Source organism: Barbus barbus, assembly GCF_936440315.1.
Source record: "Barbus barbus genome assembly, chromosome: 28".
NCBI lineage: Eukaryota > Metazoa > Chordata > Actinopteri > Cypriniformes > Cyprinidae > Barbus > Barbus barbus.
In genome coordinates, this window is record NC_136756.1 from 12,582,918 (window position 1) to 12,604,895 (window position 21,978).

The 21,978-nt window shown below is 35.1% G+C and overlaps 2 protein-coding genes across 3 annotated transcripts in view; both read left to right on the forward strand.

Annotated features, from left to right (window-relative positions):
- slc23a2 (solute carrier family 23 member 2) overlaps positions 1 to 2,579 on the forward strand; it is a 28,803-nt gene extending 26,224 nt beyond the window's left edge. The window contains exons 13-15 of the mRNA XM_079382082.1: positions 426 to 693; positions 793 to 888; positions 1,734 to 2,579. Coding sequence (XP_079238208.1) covers positions 426 to 693; positions 793 to 888; positions 1,734 to 1,978 — 609 coding nt within the window. The 3' untranslated portion in view covers positions 1,979 to 2,579. The remainder of the gene's footprint in view (positions 1 to 425; positions 694 to 792; positions 889 to 1,733) is intronic.
- A 5,485-nt stretch (positions 2,580 to 8,064) lies between these two features.
- On the forward strand, positions 8,065 to 21,872 carry LOC306848262 (ras association domain-containing protein 2-like). Of its 2 annotated transcripts, none has more exons than XM_079382712.1 (10): positions 8,065 to 8,322; positions 14,352 to 14,435; positions 15,103 to 15,178; positions 15,507 to 15,658; positions 17,589 to 17,695; positions 17,771 to 17,913; positions 17,995 to 18,148; positions 19,189 to 19,310; positions 19,427 to 19,524; positions 20,833 to 21,872. In XM_079382712.1, the coding sequence occupies exons 2-10, from the start codon at positions 14,383 to 14,385 to the stop codon at positions 20,900 to 20,902; spliced, it is 975 nt and encodes a 324-aa protein (XP_079238838.1). In that variant the 5' UTR covers positions 8,065 to 8,322; positions 14,352 to 14,382; the 3' UTR covers positions 20,903 to 21,872. The 2 variants fall into 2 exon arrangements, with proteins under 2 accessions (XP_079238838.1, XP_079238837.1); XM_079382711.1 differs by lacking the exon at positions 8,065 to 8,322 and adding an exon at positions 11,502 to 12,068.
- The last annotated feature ends 106 nt before the right edge of the window (positions 21,873 to 21,978 follow it).

Genomic DNA, 21,978 nt, shown 5'->3' on the forward strand with positions numbered 1-21,978 from the left:
GGTATTTTTAAAAATATAAGTACAGTGTAAATACATGTATGTGCACAATAAGTACATTGTATCAAATTATTAATTTAAATGTAAGTAAGTAGTAGTTAAGGCCACCTAATATAAAGTGGGACCGAGACTTCTTTCAAAAACATTTAAAAATCTGACCCCACACTTATGAATCATAGTGTATACATGTATCTCAGTTATTACTGTATGCTGCAGTGTGATCTAGTAGATCAGTGACCGTAAACTGCACAGAAAATTTGAGACTTGATTTTATTGAGAATCTTTAACCATGGCATAATCCATTGCTTTCAATTCCTAACCATAATACTACATAAAAAGTAGTACAAGAGAATCACAGCAGTAGCATTTTATAAACAGCACTGATGCAGTAGTGTTCTCTGATTGGTCGGTTTCTTCTCTCTGTGTAGGTGGGAAGCAGGCGGGTAATCCAGTATGGTGCGGCACTGATGCTACTACTAGGAATGGTGGGTAAATTCAGCGCTCTCTTCGCATCATTGCCGGACCCAGTTCTGGGGGCACTGTTCTGCACTCTATTTGGCATGATCACCGCTGTTGGCCTTTCCAACCTGCAATTTGTGGATCTCAACTCGTCCCGCAATCTGTTTGTCCTTGGCTTCTCCATCTTCTTTGGTCTAGTCCTGCCCAGCTACCTCAAAGAAAACCCTCTAGTCACTGGTAGATACACAAACACGTGTTTATAAACTTACCACATGGGGAATAATGGTTGTTTTGTGAGGGACCAGTGTGGAACCATATTATTTTCTTCTTTTGTAGGTATAGTGCAGATAGATCAGGTGCTGAACGTTCTGCTTACGACTGCCATGTTTGTAGGAGGTTCAGTGGCGTTTGTTCTGGATAATACTATTCCTGGTAGGTGCAAATCTCATAATACACTCATAAAACACTCTTTGTCTGATTTATCAGGAGAAAACCGCTATTTAATTTCAATCCAATTAAATCTTTGCGAAAATCCACGTCACTAGGTAGCTCTCATCCATCAAAATAAACTAGTTCATGTGTAATTTGAAATTTCAAAGAATTTCTTGTTTTTTTTTAAATAACAAAATTGTGGTAAATGTAGTAATAACATCGGAATGACACAGGCATATTTTTTTTTTTGATAGTTTTCAATCATGATTTTGATAACATTAAGAATCTTTAGCACTATATAAATTAGGGCAATTTGGCAAAAAATTATTCAATATTAACATGACTATGCTACTACTGTACTACTACTAACAACATTTTAAATAAAACTTCTATGTTGGCAGAAAACCGCAGTAGGCCCTTAACTTCTCTTCTGTTGACTACAGCTGATTTATTAGTGCTTCTCATTTCAAGTGTGGGAAGATGGGTGGCATGTGTTGCGTTTTCAAATGCATGTGTAAAGCGAAATCGCATTAATAGTGAACCAGGCCTCTCCGAGAAACTGAAAACCCCAGCTCATAAGCTGCTCATGTGTAAATAAAAGAAATTAAATCAAAGCTTTTGCAATTTGATAATCGCACTAAGCCATATTGCAGTTTTGGTTTTATTAATAATTAATATTTATAATATAATTATAATTAATTAATTTTTAATAAATATTTTAATTGTGAAATTCTATTTTAAAATATTTATAAAACATTCTAAACTTTTAGTTCTGTCTGTTGATTATGTTTAACATTGGTGCATTCCCTGCTTCCCCCTAATTAACTCTTTCTATTACATTCCAGGCACCCCGGAGGAAAGGGGCATCCGTAAGATGAATCGTGGAAACAGTGCATCTAAACGAGACAGAATGGAGACTTACGACCTTCCGTTTGGTATGGACTTCCTGCGGCGTCATCGCATTTTCCAGTACCTCCCAATCAGTCCCACTTTCGCTGGCTACCAATGGAGCATCCTCACCCACGGCTGCCATAACAGAAGAAAGGACGACATGCCAACAAAGCCAGAACTGGGAGAAAGTGGGGTATAGTGTTTAGCACCAGTATGTTTTCAGATGGTAGTCACAACGCTTCATTCCACCCAGACAGCAAAATCCACAGTCCGGTCCTTTAACATAAAGCCAGCCATAAACTCTTTCCATCCTACAATCCTTTAAAAACTCTGTATCCTTTTTGATCGAGTTTGTCATCAACACTAAAGTTGGTTTCTAGCTGTTACTAAAGCTTCTCAAAACTTTGACAGTGCATCAGCTTTGAAGCTTATCTGAAGGTGTCTCCATGACAACAGCGAGTGGATGCAATGCAGGTTGTACTCGTTCATCTCTCTCTGTGTGGGAGAAAGTGAAAACAGAGACTGATAGATGGAAAAATCACTTTCCGGATTTCCAATATCAGTGCTCCTTTTTTTGGCCTGCACTGCTCCGTCTGCATCAGTGTGTAGATCATTTGATGTGTTTGAATTTAAATGACGTACTAATGAGTGCCTACGTGCACATGGCGCCCACTATCACACACCTTCACATTCACAACAAACACAAACATGCTCAATCTCGCTTTATGCATGGCGCAGTTCCGGATCCCGTTAAAGCAAGAGAATCGTTTTACTTAATAAAAAGTTTTACTTAGTGATGCAAGGTTATTGTGCTTTGTTTGAATTGCACTGCTTGAATTAACGCACAAAATGTAGTTTGCTTGTTCCTAATTTAACTTCCAGTGTCCGAGTCTTGCTTCCAAATCCGTAAGTACTTAAATTGAAATGAAAAATTTAAGTCCCAATGCCTTAAATGTAAGGAAAATGATTCAGCCGTACAAATTTATGTTTTAGTCATCTCATTTATGTTGTTAGCTGCTATTTTGCTTAGTGTTAGTTCACTCAAAAATGAAAGCATCCTCAAAGCATCCTAGGTGTATATGACTTTCTTCTTTCCGACGAATCCAATCCGAGTTATATTAAAACATTTCCCTTGCTCTTCCAAGTGTTTGAATGGGAGTTTTTGTTCAACAATTCAAAAGTAGTCAAATAAAGCGTGCGTATCCATAATAAAACGTGCCTCACATGGCTCTGGGGGGAGAATAAAGGCCTCCTGTAGCGAATCCAAGTGTTTTTGTAAGAAAAATATCCATATTTAAAATGTTATAAATACTTTTTTCTCTCACTTCTGCTGACTGTCGTTTGCTGAAGCCATTCTGGGCGTTGCGTGCAAGCCTCTGAGATATGCTAGTCTCGCGAGTTTGTTTACAGGGGCGAAGGAAGCAAAGTTTCCTTACATTACCAAAGGAAAACCTCTTGGCTATATCAAAAAACATTTTTCTTTACAAATCCTCGTTTTGTTCTTCTAATTCGTGACCGGCTTTTTGTTTTGCTCTTTCTCCGCGTTCATCACTAATCAGAGTTAGCAGAAGTGAAAGAAAGGTGTTGATATCGTTTTAAATATGGATATTTTTCGTACAAAAACACATCCGCTACAGGAGGCCTATATTCACCCCCCCCTACCCCCCCTTGTGAGGCATGTTTTATTATGGATGTGCTCTGTTGAAAAAACACCTGCCTACTCCCATTCAAACACTTGGAAGAGCAAGGAAAGTTGCAAGGAGGATTTGTCTGAAAGAAGAAAGTCACATACACCTAGGATGCTTTGAGGGTGAGTAAAACATGGGCTAATTTAAATTTTTGGGTGAACTGACTCTTTAATAGCTCATATTGAAAGAAGCATTTCTTATTAAATGCCACCTTGAAATTGTAGCCTGTTTTGGAGGCGGATAGCTATGCAGTAGGTAAAATGATACAAAAAACGAATGTATATCAGTGCATGGTTTGCAAAAGAAGGAAGACTGGAAGGGAAAACCTTGAGAATGGTTGCACTCAGGCAGTCCCATCGAAAGATGTGGGGAAATGTTTTTCTTTTGGTCCTATTCTGTTGAGCCCTCCTTTGGGTGTCTTTTGTGCGATATAGGTGGCATTTCCTCACTGCTGTTCAAGTGAATGTGGTTTGTAATGTAGATTCCCACAAGCACTTGTTTTTGGACACCGAGAGGATGGACGTCATTTAGTGGGCATTTATTGACAGGTTCTCCAACTGTACAAATCCTATTATACTGCATTATCACAATCAGTTACTAATCATTAGGGTTTAGTTGGAACTATAAGTTCACATTTCTCATTTTTTTGTTTACAGAAGTACTATAATATTTACAGTAACAACATGTACAACACAAAGCGTTTTTAAATGTACACTATCAGTTTGTGTTGCAACATTGAAAGCAATTTTTGACCATTGGAGACTCTGATGTCAAGGAATGGAGACTTCATTGGCCTTCCTGATTTAATAATGCGCAGTTGTGCTTTCACCTCTGTAATAGTCTCACTTACAGCTCCATCTGATGGTTGTATCTTTATTTGAAGTGTCCACTTCAGATTCAGAATTTCGTTTGTTGACTTGTAATTTATTTATTTATATGTACTACGTCTACTATCTTTGTGCAAATCCTTTGCTGCCTGTAAGCAGGAAATGGGAGATGCAGTTCTGCAGGTTTGATTTGATGTGCTGTCAGCATGGTGCAAAGAGAAATTGCAGAGGTTTTTTTTATTACCAGTCATAGCTGGTGCTTCCTCTGCGAGTCATTCCAACTAACATGTTTGAGATGTTTCTCTTTCTAGCTGACCTGTAATATAGCCTGATGTCGGTTTCTTTGATTTGTTTTTTAACAGAAAACCCTAATTATGCAAGGACCATTTCACTCGGTAACACAATGTTACAACTGTTACTTTGTTTTCAGCCTTATTTACACATTTTTACAACGTTCTGTGCATTATAGCAGGAAAGAACACATCGCACGTGTTTGAGAATGTCGACTTGACAGTATTTGGGACCAGATCTGAGTGCTGTGTGTATAAAAGGCAATACTAATTTACTTACTGTTTAGTGAACACTTGGAGCAGAGTGCTGCAGTAATTGAGTAGAATAAGATCTACGTTGTAAAGAATCTATTACTATAGCACTTTTTGTTCCTAAAATAATCTTCTTATAAAACATTCAGCACTCTGAAGTGTGGTATATAATGATTGTCTGTGAATCCAAAGTAAATGCATCTGCGAAAGTGAAGTTTGCCTCTGAATCCCATCCCATTCACACCGAAAGTGCTTGCAGTGGTGTCAGTCCTCATCTCCTAATATTTTATCCTTAAATAGTTTATTGTAATGTTATATGAAACAGAATATGACATCTTATGAAGACCTTTCACATCCTGTGGTGTTTATTCGTCTTGTTGATCGTTTTAGTCGTTTATATGGCAGTGACATATATAAAATATATAGCAAATAGTGATTTCAAAAGGATTTTTGGCCACTAATTTATTTATTATTAGCACTATTATTAGCACAAATATGGTTTTTAATATGAGATCATTTTGGAAACACAGTATGGGCTGAGATGTAAAGGTTGTGATGGGTCTTAATAACATGGTGGCATGTGATTCAAAGAAAAACAATCCTTCAGTTATTTTGAAGGGGGTATATCTGAAGAATATACTTAGTTTCTCTGAATTGTTTTTATTGTTTTAATGTTTTTTGTACATTTTGTTTTTACAGACAAAGTTGAAAAAAATGCTTATCTTAAATCATCATGCTGCAAAGCGCACCAATTTGTTACATTTTTATTTAAGAGTGAAACAAATTCTCTTTATGTTGTTGTCTTTTTTCTTTTTTAATCTGTAGTTTGATTGAATATATTTGTTAACGTGTATGCTTTCATATTGTATTTTTCTAACATTACTTCCTGTTCATGTTAAAAGTAGTGCAAATTTAGAAAGAGCAATGCATTGAGACTATTATAAATATATGAATATATATAGAGTGCAGAATGTGCTATATTCTTGGACCAGCCATTGCAGCTCCTGTTAGTACAAACAGCAGAAATTGTTTTATTCCATGTTCCTAAAGACATTTAATAAGATGTTTCTGAGCAAATCATAACGTCTCTTGTCTCTTTGTATGTGTGTTTGTGTGTGCATCAACGTTCCCTGCAACAAAACCGTATTGTTGTTATTATTAAACATTTTATAAATAATTATTAGAATGATGATCATTCAGACAAATTACTGTTTTCAGGACAGTTAGGTGAATGAGGAAAAAAAAAAAAAAAAACTTTCACATTTCAAATGTATGCGGCATGAAAGGCTCTTTTTTTCAGAATTATGGTCTAGTTGCGATGTTAAGTGACTTTAAAATGTTGCTCTCTTTTTTGTCTTCTCTGGTAAACTCATTAGATATATCAGGTTACACATGCCAGTTCTTCACCTCTAATTTCACCCATCAACTGTGTGTGTGTTGACCGTAACAGTCTGAGTTAACATGATTAAGCACACACAACTCAGACCAGACTCAATTAATACATGCAGTCATGGGGGGCTCAGAGAGAAGAAAGTGAAGAGATGCTGTCAACAACAGCAGGTCTTTTCTTTGTGGTCCCATGTTCTGAATAGTGGGTCCTACATTATTAATAGAGGATGTGCTGTTTATTTAGCTAATAATATGATGGGTGATAGACCTACAAGAAGTGTCGGTAAAGATGTCTACAGGTCAAATCAAATAAATTACAAGTCAAATCTCAAATGTTTTTTTTTTTAAATGTTTAGAAATGAACAAAGTATAATGTACTTTTTACTTCGCACTAGTAGTTCTTTTTAATCCCGAGCTCCCTAACCTCTTTAACTGCTTTTATTGAATGAACCCTTTGTGCTCCTGACAGATGGGTAGATCATAGCTGGTAGCAGATTACAAGACATTAAAACAATATCAGTCTTTACCAGATCAGATTTGCTCATTTTCTGACCCGTGACGACCCATGATGATCTAATCTTCACCCTCAGTGTCACTTACCCAAATTTGCCACAGAAAGAGCAAATGTGTTCTTACTCCTTGAACTCATTGAAGTAACAATACTTCTTATTTTTTACAATTTTATGACGTGAATCAGTCTTATTCAAAATCTGTTAGACCTACTTGTCCACTAGACGGTTACACTTTAGAAAAAAGTTTTCATTTGTTAACATCAGTTAACTACATTAGTTACATGAACTAACAATTAACACCTTTTACAGCATCTATTAATATATAATATTATTTAACCTTAACGTTTACCAATACATTTTTAAGATCATGAGTTATGTTATCATTGTGAACATAATCATGATCATTTTTAGTAGGTTAACACATTTTAAGAAAGCTTATAAATGCTATGTGGATGTATTGCTCATATGTTCATGTTAATGCATTAATCAATGTTAACAAATGAGACAATCATTTTAATAATAGGCCTACATTAATAACAATTTAAATGTTTTTAAAGAGGTCTTAACCATATAAATCATCTTAGTATGACAATATTATGTTTACTAAATATGTATTAAGTAGGGCTGGGCAAAAAAAAAAAAAAATAGAATTTTCGAATAATCGTTTTTGTTTGTTTTTTTGACGTTGATTTGATATAGATTCTCAAAAGCCATGAATCAATCTTTTTGGTACCAGAAAAATTAAGAAAAACATTTTGTAGTGTCCTAATATTGTTTAAATAAATAAGACCTTATAAAAAAAAAAATAATAATAATATATATATATATATATACAGGTCTGTGGCTCTTTATTTTTTTTTTTATTAATTTTGTATGTTTAAACTGATATTTACTGTTTGTTTTTTAGAAACATCACTAGCATTTATTAAAACCATATTCACTGAATTTAATTAAAAGAATCGAATCTGAATCGATACCCAACCTAGTATTAAGGCTTTTAATACATTGCCATCATCTTTCAGTGAGACAAACTGAATTTAAACACCTCTGGTCATGTGACTTTTTAATTTTTATTTCTTACAACAGCCATGTAAATGTGCTCACATATAATCCAAACAATCTGTACGTTACGTTTATTTATAGTTTACATCTTTGTAAAATAACTCTTTTTAGAGTTGTTTGTGCCTTTTTGTACATTTTAATCGCAAATGTTGCCGATGTGGATTAAACGGGAGAAACTGGGCTTTAATTCAGCGGGTTGGGGATTCCCTGCTGAACGCAAATGTTGTCCAGCTCGAACAAAGGGGCGTCCGCGCGCGCGCTGATTGGCTGCTGCGTTATCTGAGGTCTGTAACAGCAGATGGGGTATTCCTCCTCCTCAAACTGCGATTGTTCCCGTTGCGAGCACAGCTCGGTTAGAGTTGGAGCGAGTAAAGCATTGGATCGGTTCGTCGTATCGCTGATGGTAAATTTGTTCAGTTTAATGTCGTCTGGAGACAAAAGCACAGATAAGATTCGAAAGCCTTCAGAATCTGATCTGATCTGATCATCGGGCATCTGGAGAGCAGAGATTCACGAGAGAGGGGTGGGTGTTTGTGTGCATGTTTTCTAACATGTTGTTTAGTCACTCACGACTTGTTCAGACTTGGATGCTTATGCTGGCATGTGTTTGCAACTTTGTATCATAACGTGTAATATGATCAGTTGTGTATTGAAATTCATCAAGAATGTCTACTGGAAATGTAATGTAATATTCAGGCTTCAGATTACAATAGCATCTGTGGACTCTTGTCAAGAGAATAATATGCCACAGTGTTTAACATGTAGAGTTGTTTACGTCCCCTGTGAGATATCTGTGTTAGCAATGGGCTCAAATGACTCGTTTGGCATTATATTTGTCTAGATTACATAACCAGTCTGGGTTATCCAGAAAATGTCAATTATGTTACTGTTTATGCACATGATGTTGTATGACTTACTTTCTTCTGTGGAACACAAAAGGAGAAGTTCGTGCTTTTTTTATGCGCAGTGGAAGCATATTAATATACTTCTGTTCATCACAGACACATTAAATTGATCAAAAGTGACAGTATAGACATGCCACAAAAGTTTCCACACTTCTTTTAAGCAGCACAAGTATTTTCACCATTAACGGAGCAATAAATCAGCATATTAGAATGATTTCTGAAGGATCGTGTGACACTAAAGAGTAAAGGCTGTGGAAAATTGGACTTTTAAATATATTAAATAGAAAATAGGCTATTTTAAATTGTAATATTATTTCACAATTTTTGGTCTTTACAGTATTTTTACTTGATTAGCATAAAATAGATATTTCCAAAACATAAAAAAATATTATAGACCCTTCCAGTAGGGCTAAATAATGTGATATGGCCTCAGGTAATAACAGCTGATATTTAGATGACCAGCACCATTGTGAGTGTGATAGTTATTTTGTATATTTCTCTGTTGCCAATGAAAATACTTCTAAAAGAGGCCAAAGCATCAAACTTTGTGAGTCACCAAGGACAAGCAGAGTGATACAAATTACAGAGTGATACTGCTGTTGGACTAAATATCAGCAGTCCTGGAGCACTGCTGGACCAATCAGATTTCAGGCGGTGCCTGTGAGACGTTTGAGTGTGAGTGAATCAGGGAAACATCTTTAGAGGGTTTAAACACGAGGAAAATCATTTGTTTTGATAAATGTGGATTCGTTCAGTGTTCCAAATAAGTTACTCATTTCCAGACTAGCCTTAGTCTCTCAGTTGCAAGTTAGAATCTCAGTCAGATGTGGGCGTCACATTTTCCATGCAGCAGATTTTGAATTAGCTATGTTTTGTCGTCTTTGTCATACTTCATAACTCATGAGGGTTTCACAGCAGCAGCCATCAGTAAACACTCCAACAACTGCAGCAGTGCAAGCTGCTAAACACATGAGCGAAGGGAAGGAAGAGGGAGCAGAAGTGTGACTTTCAGCATTGTTGGACGAAGCTTGTTGTCGGTTCGCAAGTGTTTTCCAGGTTGCCGTGGCAATTTAACAATAGCCGAGCAATGGTGTTTGTGAGGAGATGCTGGTTGGGGGAGGTGAGGGAATGGATGAAGGCCAGGAAACATCAAGCGGAGATCTTGGCCTGGATCTTAAAGACCAAGGGTATGCGTGGTTGCTTTGGAGTTGGACAGCAAGGGGGAACTTCCAAGCCATGGGAAGGAAGAAAACGGATGGAAAGGTGGTTCTGGTTGTTTTCAGGTCACTTAAAGAGTAACATGCAAAAACGAAGATGTCCACCAACAGAGTTTGGTTAGTTTTGAATGCTGAAACAGGATAAACCACCACTTCCATCATGTCTGTCCCACTTCCACAGTCTTCCCAGCACCGAAACACATATGCAACTCAAGTGCCAAGCCACCAGACTTGTCTGTGTTCGACAAACATGTAATTATTCATAATTAGGCACTTTTATAGATGCAAAGTTGATCTTTAAGAGAACCAGCAGTTTGGATAGACACATGAGTCCAAAAGACTGTGTAAAAATAGCTCTCATGCTCTTTTTCATTCATTTTTCATGGACTCCCCTGACACATTTAATGCTAGAGTGCACAGTTGCGTAAGCGTGGAAAAGTACATGGCTGTTGAAACGTGGTGCTCAAGTAGTTTGATGGCTGTTCCAGTAAAAAGCATGAAACAAATGGCTTTTGCATTTCAGAGACTGAAGTGGGGTCATGTTACATCGAACACTGGTGGTTTTTTCTTTATCTATATTTTCCTAACCGACATCTAACTGAAGAGCTTGAATAAAGGAGGGATTAAAAGTAAAAGGAAAAGTTCAGATAAGATTGTGAAATGTTTTTTTTCTCTCAACTTCCCTTTTTCCATTTCTTGGATTGACTTCTTGGCCAGTATGTGTAGTACTCTACACTATTTTGGTGTTTGTAAGAATACAAAAATACAATAAAAACAGCAATATTGTGGAATATTATAGCAAGTAAAACATTCAAATAAAGGTTTAATAAAATTTATAAAAATGTATTTTATATATTTTAAATGTAACCAGTACTCTAGGCTTCAGTGTCACATGATCCTTCAGAAATCATTATAATGTTGAAAATAGTTGTGCTACTTAATTTTTTTATGCAAACCTTGATGCATTTTTATCAAGATTCTTTGATTTAGTAGAAAGTTTTAAAAAATGGCATTTATTTGAAATAGAAATCTTTTGTAACATTATAAATGTCTACTGTCACTTTTGATCAATTTAATAAATCATTGCTGAATAAAAGTATTAATTTATAAAAAAAAATCCAACTGATCCAACATATACATTCTTTAATATTCAAAAACAAAAAAAAATTATTTTAAATGCTTCAACTAAATATAGGTACTTTATCACAACATAATGAAGTATTAAAACTGGGTATTTCCTAAAGTTACAACAGTGTTATTAAATTAATAGTGTTTTTAAATATCAGCTTTGAGGAAATAAGCATGCACAATATTGTCCGGTTCAGATTTGGCACCGATATATCACGCATCTATAATCTAATCCACGCCTGTCATCTTATGCCTATTATCTGCTGGCAAGGACTTTTGGATGTGTATCAGAGACTAATAGCTCTTCTGTAGTTCTGGCAGGACTATATTTGGGATATGAAATATTAATGTCAGAATAAGCTTCTCTGGGTCGATTGGTATTGAATATTTCATCATCTCCTGATTGAGCGCAGCGAGTGGTGTTTATGAAAGATGTGGGAGGGGCCACACACACACACATACACACAAGCTCTAACAGCTACACATCCTTAACTGTACGCTCTGGGTCAGGAGATGGTGGTGTTGATAAGAAAACAAGCCCATACAAGAAAGAGACCCTATTGTTTGCTCGTGGGATAATGATCTTGTGAAAGGATAATCGTGTTGGAGTTTTGTCAGGGACTGAATGAGGCCATTACCACTTCCATTTGGGGTCTCAGTAGGACACCTGTGCTCTCTTTGTGTGTTTTGTGTGTTTGTTGGACTCTTGAGTTACATGTGTACACTAAGTAGTTCTCCTGAAGTGATTCATGAAGTTCATATATCTTTTGTTGGTGTAATGGCAGTGTGCGTAAAGGCATGGGCGAACTTGAGAGAGACTGACACAGGGAGATAAAGGGAAGAGGAGGAGGCAGTGAAACCACCATTGGGGAAGTCTGAAGCTTGTCAGTTTCCGCTGTGCAAATCAGAGGAAGAGTTTAGGAGAGCGAAGCTGTGTGTCACATGGGTTCAGCACTGGTTTAGCGTTTAAAGACCACCAGTCGATCGGCTGCAAAAGAGCCGCTTGGAAAAGAAAGAAGGTAATGTGCGTTCAGTTAAATCTTCTTATATCAAGTTCAGGAAATCCTATGAGATAGCTTTTGAAAATGTCAGGAGTGTATTGTGACATTTAAAATATGCTGGTTTATAGTATTTCAGATGAAGAGTAAATGCAGGAAGGTTGTTTTAAGTAGCTTGTATATCATTTTATCATGTAATACAGAGGACACATGACTGTTGGGTTGGTTGTTTTTCTGTGTTTAAAGGAATAGTTGATTCACAAATGAACATTCTCTCATTATTCACTCAGCCTCATGTTGTTCCAAACTTCTTTGTCATTCAATTTCTTTCTTCTGTGATTCACACACACACAAAAAAGATATTTTAAAGAATGGTAGTAATCAAACTGTTTCTTATCCCATTGACTTCCATTGCATTTTTTGTTTACATAATGGAGGTCAGTGGGTTTTATTGCCAGCATTCTTCAAAATATCTTCTTTAATGTTCTGCAGAACATGTATGAAACGATATAAGGGTGAGTTTAGATTTAGATTTTTGTGTGATCTGTTCCTTTAACATGCTTGTACAAAGTTGTGAAACCACATACTAGGCAGATGGCCACTGCTATTTCCTCAGTTTCAGTTCCTTTAACATTAGCTTGAACATGTATCTTTAAAAAAGCTTGTTTTATTAAAGTTAGATATGATTTGACACATTTATTTTAGTTTTGTTGGCATGACAGTTGTATAAATGTTTTAAAGAAGACACAATATTACAGCAACAGTCCGAGATGTTGAGTAGTTGTAACAGTGGGGTAACAGTACCCCTGTTGTCCTGCACCTGTCCCTGTCTCCGGAAGCTTCTGTAAAGCCTTTCCAGCTGGTGAGGAAGGAAGCCTTAAGTAGAGCAGTTTGTATTGTGCCAGGGGAACCTCCAAACAGGAGTATATGTGTCAGCCATTGAGCTTTAGAGTCGGTCATAAGTGTACTCTTTCATCTTTCAAATTGACGTTGCATATTTTGCATTGAAAAATATACAACTTATCCTTTGAATAACTCCCACTACGATGAAGGATTTAGACTGAATATCATTCATATTTTTAGATCAGTGTATGAGCATATGGATGAATGGCATGATATTAAAAGTTTCTTCCGTCTTTGGTTTCTCTAGTTTCATCTGTAATGAAACACAAGGGACAGTAGTACTGTATAATTCTACAGCACTGATTGTATTTCAATCAATGGCATTCCTAAAAACATAAGTATATTGATTATCGTTATGACTGAGCATCTTTTAACAGTTTAAATGTTAAGTGTGATCAAGTTTAAAGACTCTTTTGGGAGGTGGGAAGTTCTTTATTTAGAAAAGTAAGTATTTTTTGTTTTCCCAAATGAGAAACACATCAAAATTAAATGCAAATATCTGCTAAAAGTGAATTTTAGGAGTATATTAGCATACACTACTGTTAAAAATGTTGGGGTGGGTAAGATTTTGTAATGTGTTTGAAAACTCACCAAGGCTGCATTTATTTGATCAAAAATACAGTAAAAACAATAATATTGTGAAATGTTATTACCATTTGAAATAACTGTTTTCTATTTTAATATGTCATTTATTCCTGTGATGCAAAGCTGAATTTTCAGCATCATTACTTTTGTCTTCAATGTCACACGATCCTTCTGAAATCATTCTAATATACTGATTTGCTCAAGAAACATTTCTTATTATTATCAGTGTTGAAAACAGTTGTGCTGCTTAATATATCTATTTTATAATTTTTTTCAGATAGAGAAAGTTCAAAATAGCAGCATCAATTTGAAAGACTGTGCCATTGCTAAATTAAAGTATTAATTTCTTTAAAAAACATCTTACTGATAACAAAGTTTGAATTTTGAACTCAAAGGTAAAACAAAAGGGCCCAAAACTTGAGCTGTGATTTCATGGGGTCTTTAAATGTGTTGATGAACTGTTTTTGTCTGTTTCAATCCTCTCTTTCATTCCAGTATGTGCTCCATGTCTATTCTGGTCACATCCTCGTGAATTTACTTTCAGCTGTGACTTGCAGATGTTGGCATCACATGGGTTTGTGTGATATAGAACAGAGCATCAGTCTCGTCAAGAGATGTTAAAAATACATGAGTTAGTCAGTGTGAGATATGAATACTTTACTTTGTTTGTTTTAAAGGTTTGTTTGGTTCCTTACATTCCTCATGCGCTGACCTAGATACAGAAGAGTTAATTATTTGATGTTAAAACAAGAAGCAGAAACATTCTCTCTCTCTTTCTCTGTTCTCCTCCCTGTTCCTCTGTCTCCGTCTCTCCAGAGTCCTTCCATGCAATCGTGGCTGGGATAAAATGGATGACAGGAACGACGGTGTGCGGGTTGGAGAGAACAAATTCATCAGCAAGTGAGTATAAATCTCACACCGAACTCATGAGTGTTAAAATCGTCCTATGATTGGAATGTTAAAAAATCTGAACAATAGAAATGTTTGCTATTTATTGTCCTGTTACTGCTGACAGTTCTGTAATAATCTGTTCACAATGTGATACTGTACAGTCAGATTGTCATTACAGCAAAATGATAACTCTAGTATTTTTTATTAAATAAATGCAGCATCAGTGAGCATAAGAAACTTGTGTCAAAAAAATATAAAAAAATGAGCCCAAACTTTTGAACGGTAGTGAATAAGGTCAATTTTAGAATAACATGTTAAGAATGTTATGTTCTTCTGTGGGTAATAGTAACAATAATAATAATAATATCAACTTATATGTACATAAATATATATATTCTTTTGTTCTTTATTTTTTATTTTAAAAGAGACAATGCATATTAATGAATTATTTAATTATTCATAAGAACTCAAGTCCATTATGTAAATGTGCCAGTTGTGATTCTTCTCATTAATTTATTTACACACACACACACACACACACACACACACACAAATAAATTAATGAGCCAATAAATGACAACTTTTAAAATGCATTTTTTTAAATAAAATTTTAAGAATTTTCTTTACTTTTTTCATAGATTCAATTAATTGTTGAACAAACTTTGTTCTTTCTCAGGAGGAGCATTCTCTCTCATTTAAAGACCTACAATCTCTACTACGAAGGAAAGACCCTGCAGTTACGCAACAGAGAGGTAAGAGAGTTTTTCAGTCATTGTGTGGCAGGTGGGGAAGCGTTTGACCCCGTCTGTGCTTTCTCAATGATTCACTATTGTCTGGGGAGTAATTACTGTCTGTGACTGGAGGGGGTGTGTGGGGGGGTGTTCATGCAGGGCTCCTTTTGTGTCTGTGAATGCAGCTTGCTCAGGTGCTCTGGCTGTGCCAAATTACTGACAGATTTAGATATGCTACATTTATCATTTTTCTAAAAGTAATACTCTGGTCCATTATGAATCATCACTTGTTTTTGTTAGGTAACAAACTCAAGGATAAGTATATATGTTGGATGTATTGTGCCTACAGGAAGAGGAGGAGCTGATCATAGAAGGACTTCTCAATATCTCATGGGGTTTGCGTCGACCAATCAGGCTTCAGATGCAGGATGACCACGAGCGAATCAGACCTCCTCCCTCCTCTACCTCCTGGCACTCAGGGTGTAACCTTGACAACCAGAGGTCAGACAATGAAGCAAACACACAAATATATTTAAATGAGCTCATTAACTTCCTATACATGCAGTACTGAGGAACTACTGACAAAATCAGTTTATGTTGCTTCTCAAGTGAATATACCTTGTTTTTAGATTGTTTTTACTGACTGATTAATATGTAAATATATACACTACCGTTCAAAACTTTGAGGTTGGTAAGATTTGTTAAGATAATGTTATCGAAGACGTCTTTTATGCTCATCAAGGCTGCATTTAAAAAAAAAAGTAAAAAGAGTAGGCCTAATATTGTGAAATATTATTACAATATACAATAACTGTTTTCTCTTTGAATATATTTTAACATATAATTATTTATCTGATGCAAAGCTGAATTTTCAGCAGCCATTACTTCAGTCTTCAGTGTCACATGATCCTCCAGAAATCATTCTAATATAAATATTTAGTCTAAATATGATCAATGTTTGAAACAGTTGTGCTGCCTCATATTTCGATGCAGTTTGTTTTTAACATTCTTTGATGAATAAAAAGTTTCTAATTTATTTGAAATGGAAATCTTTTGTAACATGAATGTCTTTACTGTCACTTTTTTGATCAATTAAATGTGTTTTTGGTGAACAAAATTATTAATTTTTTAGAAAACATCTGACTAAGACTGATACAGAATTTTCAACCATTAAATGTCACTTTATTAAACAAAACAGTGTTTGATTAGTACTTATTTAGCTTATCAACCATAGCATACAGACATTATCATCATAACAGAAAGCAAGATGTCTTTCATAAGCCCAGTTCTTTAAACTCAAGTAACCTTGACAACCTTTGTTTCCTGAGTTTGTTGCCATAGCAACTCTATCCTTGTGATGACCATGCTTTTGGCATTCCATCAGCTGAAATGTTTTCAACGTGTGTGATATAAATAATTCACACATTTCTAATGTTTTATGGTTTTGATCTCTTCTCGTCAATTTTTGCCTCGTGGTTCCAAAAGGGGACTTCAAAAGAACTATTTATATCTGAGCGCTCCAATGCACCTACTGAGAGTCAGTACACAGAATACAAGAGCTGAGAAACTCAGCACTTACATGCCAGAATATTATTGATTATGTTAGCTTAATAAGCAGTTCCCAGAATCATTTGATTTCACATCCAGTATGTGTTCATATGCATGGCTGAAATTCATTTTTGATTATTTTGGCATCATTTGGACAAATAATAAGATTAATTTGATTGATTCTAGGATTTCAGTATTGAATATAAACTGATGTTGCTCAGAAAAAAATATTTCTAACTTACAGCATGATTTTTTAATTTAACATTTCAGAAAATGACATCTGTTGGCATTTAGGTTTTTGAAGGATGTATTAAATTGATCAAAAGTGACAGAAAAGACATTTATAATGTTACAACAGATTTCTATTTCAAATAAGTGTCAGTTTTTCAACTTTCTCTTAATCAAAAAATCCTGAAAAAATCTAGCGTTTCCTCAAAAATATTAAGCAGCAACTGTTTTGTCATTGTTAATAAAAAGAAATGTTTCTTGAGTATTGAGTACGAAATCTGCATATTAGAATGATATCTGAAGGATCATGTAATATTATTACAATATTGCATTTTTTATCAAATAAATGAAGCCTTGGTGAACAAAATTAAAATAAAATAAATGTGTACAGTATATAAGGTACATGTTTGTGCTGTAGATTGTGAATTTCAGGTTGTGGAAGAATTCGTATGTTCCTTGAGTACGAAATCTGAAGGATCATGTAATATTATTACAATATTGTTTTTTATCAAATAAATGCAGCCTTTGTGAGCTAAATTAAATTAAAAATAAAATAGGTGTATAATATATAACACATTTTTGTGTTGTGGATGGTCAATTTTCTGTTTTAATTTTTTTATTAGAATTCTTATGTTCCTCTCTAATTGTTTTCCAGTCAGGAGGGTCAGAAACAGACTCCTCAAACTCCACCTCAGATGGAAGTGACGCCCCCAGAGGACCACTCGAGCAACGGCACAACACAAGATCATGAAGAAGAAGAAGGTATGACTTCAAAAAGACACATTATGTGAAATTGTGACTTGTTCTTCCTCCTCATCTTCTGCTTTCTCCTGGCAGAGGATTGTGACGTCTCCGCTCAGCTTCTTAGAACCAAAAGTGATGCTGGTGTACTGAGACGGAGCAGGAGACGGTCTCCCAGCGACCAGCGGCGAATCAGAAGGCACAGATTTTCCATCAACGGTCACTTCTACAACCACAAGGTAACTTGAGAAGAAACATTTATGTGTGATTGTTTGAGCATCAGTCATGTGATCTCTTGTTCCTCTTTCTCTTTGATTCAGACGGCTGTGTTCACTCCTGCATATGGTTCTGTAACTAACGTCCGGATCAACAGCTGCATGACCACGCCACAGGTGCTGCGGGTGTTACTGAATAAGTTTAAGATCGAGAACAGCCCAGATGACTTCGCCCTCTACCTCGTTCATGCCAGCGGAGGTCAGCTGCTGTCTGATTTTATTTTACAATTAATAAACGACTTGACTGTGCAACACTGAATCGCCATCTAGTGGACACAGAACAACATGACAATTATACTATACTAGAGGCTAGAATAGCTATTATACTGCTACCAGAGGTTTGGAAGAATTAAGATTTTGAAAGAAGTGTGTTATGCCCACCCACCAACGGTGCATTTTTTGATGAAGTAAAAAAAATTGTGAATGTAATATTTATAAATATTAATTCAATTTAAAATAACTTCTTTCTATTTAAATATATTTTGAAAATCTAATTTATTTCTGTGATGGAAGAGCTGAATTTTCAGTAGGCATTACTCAAGTCTTTAGTGTCACATGATTCAGAAATCATTCTAATATATTTCTTATTATAATCATATTTTAATCAGTTTTTCTTGTGGAAACCATGATACACTATACACTATGATTCAAAAGTTTAAGTTAGAAAGATTAAAAACGAGAAGAAATTAATACTTTTAGGAGGATGCATTAATAATGTTTAAAAAAATGTCTATTTCAAATAAATGCTGTTCTTTTGAACTTCTTGTCAAAGAATCGTGAAAAATATATATCACAGTTTTTTAACACAGGAATGAATTACATAAAAAAGAAAACTTATTTTAAATTGTATTCATATTTTACAATATTGCTGTTTTGCTCTATTTTTTTATCAAATAAATGTACTTTAGTGAGCATGAAAGACTTTCAAAAACATTAAAAATGTAATTATTCCAAACATTTGATAAGTAGTGTGACTGCTGATACTTATTATTGAACTTGATATTTGAGCTACAAATATGAATGATACCTCAAATCTTATGATGGATATAAATTTTATAGGAAATTGCCAAAGAGTTGCTCTGTGGTTGTTAAGATTTTCGTGTATCTCTTTGGCAATTGTCCACAACACACTAGTATCGTGGTGGTGACCAGTTTGGCACCTTACATACCTTATATATTTGTATAATGTAATGAAAATATTGGAATCTAGTTGTATATGTACAAAATGTGTTGTTTCAGAGCGTGTTCAGCTGAAGCGTACGGATTATCCGTTAGTAGTGAGAATACTTCAGGGACCATGCGAGCACGTCTGCAAGATCTTTCTCATGGAGCAGGATCTGGGAGAGGAGATTCCCTATGAAGTGAGTGTGTGTGTGTGTGTGTGAAGCAGGGTCGATCTGCTTAGAAATTTAACATTATAAGGTTGGTAACACAAGAAATTCACATGTCTGACTGCAGTTGCTCTCTGCTGCTCTAGGTGGCGCAGTACATCAAATTTGAGATGCCTGTCCTGCAGAGTTTTATTACCAAACTGAAGGAAGAGGAGGACAGGGAGGTGCAGAAGCTGACAAGCAGGTATGATCCATCTTACATGAGCAGATGGGAGAAATGATCTGCTGGTGTAAAGGCAGTGCAAAGACTCCAAGTCAGCTACAATGACACAATACTGTACTTTAGAAATTGAAGGCATATTTTGATTTAGTTACAATAACTTAATATACAATATCCAGATCTTTTCTTTTTTATATATATATATAAGTTACATACTAATAAAATATTAATGTCTGTATATCAGGGATTCTTAACCGTAGCCTATTCAAAGCATTTTTTTTTTTGCTGTATTTATGACAAGGCTGCATGTTTTAAATATTAAATTAATTCACCAACAATTTATTTTAGTTTTTAATCAATTTAAATATTTATTACATAATAAAGATGAAATGCATGTCAGCTTACATCTTGATTTTATTTATTTCTTTAATGTTATTTTAGGGTAGAGTTGATTTAATTTCAGATAATCGATAACTAATAAAAGGAAATAAAAATAAAGAAAAACAACACACAACAAAACTAATTAAAACAGAAAATGTCAAAAAAAAAAATCTAAATATTAAGAAAAACTATATATGTGACCCTGGACCACAAAACCAGTCATAAGGGTAAATTTTTCGAAATTGAGATTTATACACCACCTGAAAGCTGAATAAATAAGCTTTCCATTGATGTATGGGTTGTTATGATAGGACAATATTTGGCAGAGATACAACTATTTGAAAATCTGGAATCTGAGCGTGCAAAAAAATCAAAATATTGAGAAAATCGTCTTTAAAGCTGTCCAAATTAAGTTCTTAGCAATGCATATTACTAATAAAAAAAAAATAGTTTTGATATATTCAAAATATCCTCATGGAACATGATGTTTACTTAATGTCCTAATGATTTTTGGCATAAAATAAAAATCAATCATTTTGACCCCTACAGTGTATTTTTGGCTATATACCCCAGCGACTTAAGACTGGTTTTGTGCTCCATGTACAGAAAATCTGTGATTAGAAATGTGTCATTGCTGCTCATTTCGGCTCATGGGTGCTCAGATCTGCTGCCAGGTCTTTTGAGGGTAAATGCCATGTGACTGCTGACTCAAGCGCCACAGAAAATGATGTCATGACAATGCTAATTGGCTGATGGCACCACAAGAAGACACACAGTCACAAGCCCTTCACTAGAGACTATCCTAAGCTGTGACGTCAAAGGAAGCAGACAGGGAAAAATATCAGTTTCACTTTTAAGAGACCTCCAAATCAATGATGCATTAAAAGGGAGTCAAAATCATTTTCAGTTCATTTCTGTGTTTTAATAATCCATGCATCTCTTTCTGAACAGATACAAGTATCTGCGGTGTATCATTGAGAAGCAGCTCCAGTGTTTACCAGAGGGCTCCACCTGTATGTGACGAACACATTCCCCTCTTCATATCAATCAGTGGACTTCCAGACTAAATTCCATCAGTCCCGTCTGTCCTAAATGATTGTCAACCACTAATATGCATTGATATTTGCTGACCAGTGAAGATGGATGGTACATCTTGTTATATAAACATTCTTTGTATATTTTTCTCTGGTGCTGTAGGGAATCACATGCAGGTACAATAATATAAAAGCACATTCCACTAAACCAGGGAATTTCATCAGCCAGTGATCACTGGAAAGAGCAATTATAATGACAAGCACAAAGTAACAAAGATGAAAGCTTACAACTTTAGTATTATTTGTTTGGTTTAACCCATTAAAAAGGGCGGTGACTGACTGGTGACTTTACATGTTGGATGTATTCAGAATATATGCGGTCTGAGCCAACCTGTTGTACCGTTACAGTCTGATTATAATTCCAGTAGATCAACGTCTCTTTTATACAGTGATTAAAATGGTGAGAAGCGAAGTAAAAGACTGTGAATTTAAAGGATGATTGGAAACGGAGTGAAGCAGCACAAGGGATTGGAGCATCTGAATATCTGAATGTTGTTTGGGATGTTTGAGTGAGTGAGTTAGTATGACTAGTATGCATATTTGGGCACCTGAAGAGGACGGACAGCATGGCTGTAGTTGAGAAAGAGCTTCATATTTTTCTTTTACATTTAGACTCTCATTCACACCTATGACTGGCCTCTGTTGTCGTCATATTTCTGATATTTCACCTGGCATGTGTTTATATGATACTGATTGTAAAACTGAGAATATGGTGATAATTATATTTAAATAAAATATTATCATCAGAAAGTTAAAAAATGTTTTATTTACACTTATCAAATGTGTCTGTTACTAGTATGAATATGAGCATGTGTATCAGTATTAAGATAATGTGGAAGATTATAGAGGATAATTATTATTATTTGCAGTGTGCATGTAACTATTAAAACGCGTAACAAAAAGAGTATCATATCATTTTTTTATAATACTACTGTTTGGGGTCAGTGAGATTTATATATTTTTGAAAGCAATTATTACTTTTATTCAGCAAGGATGTATTAAA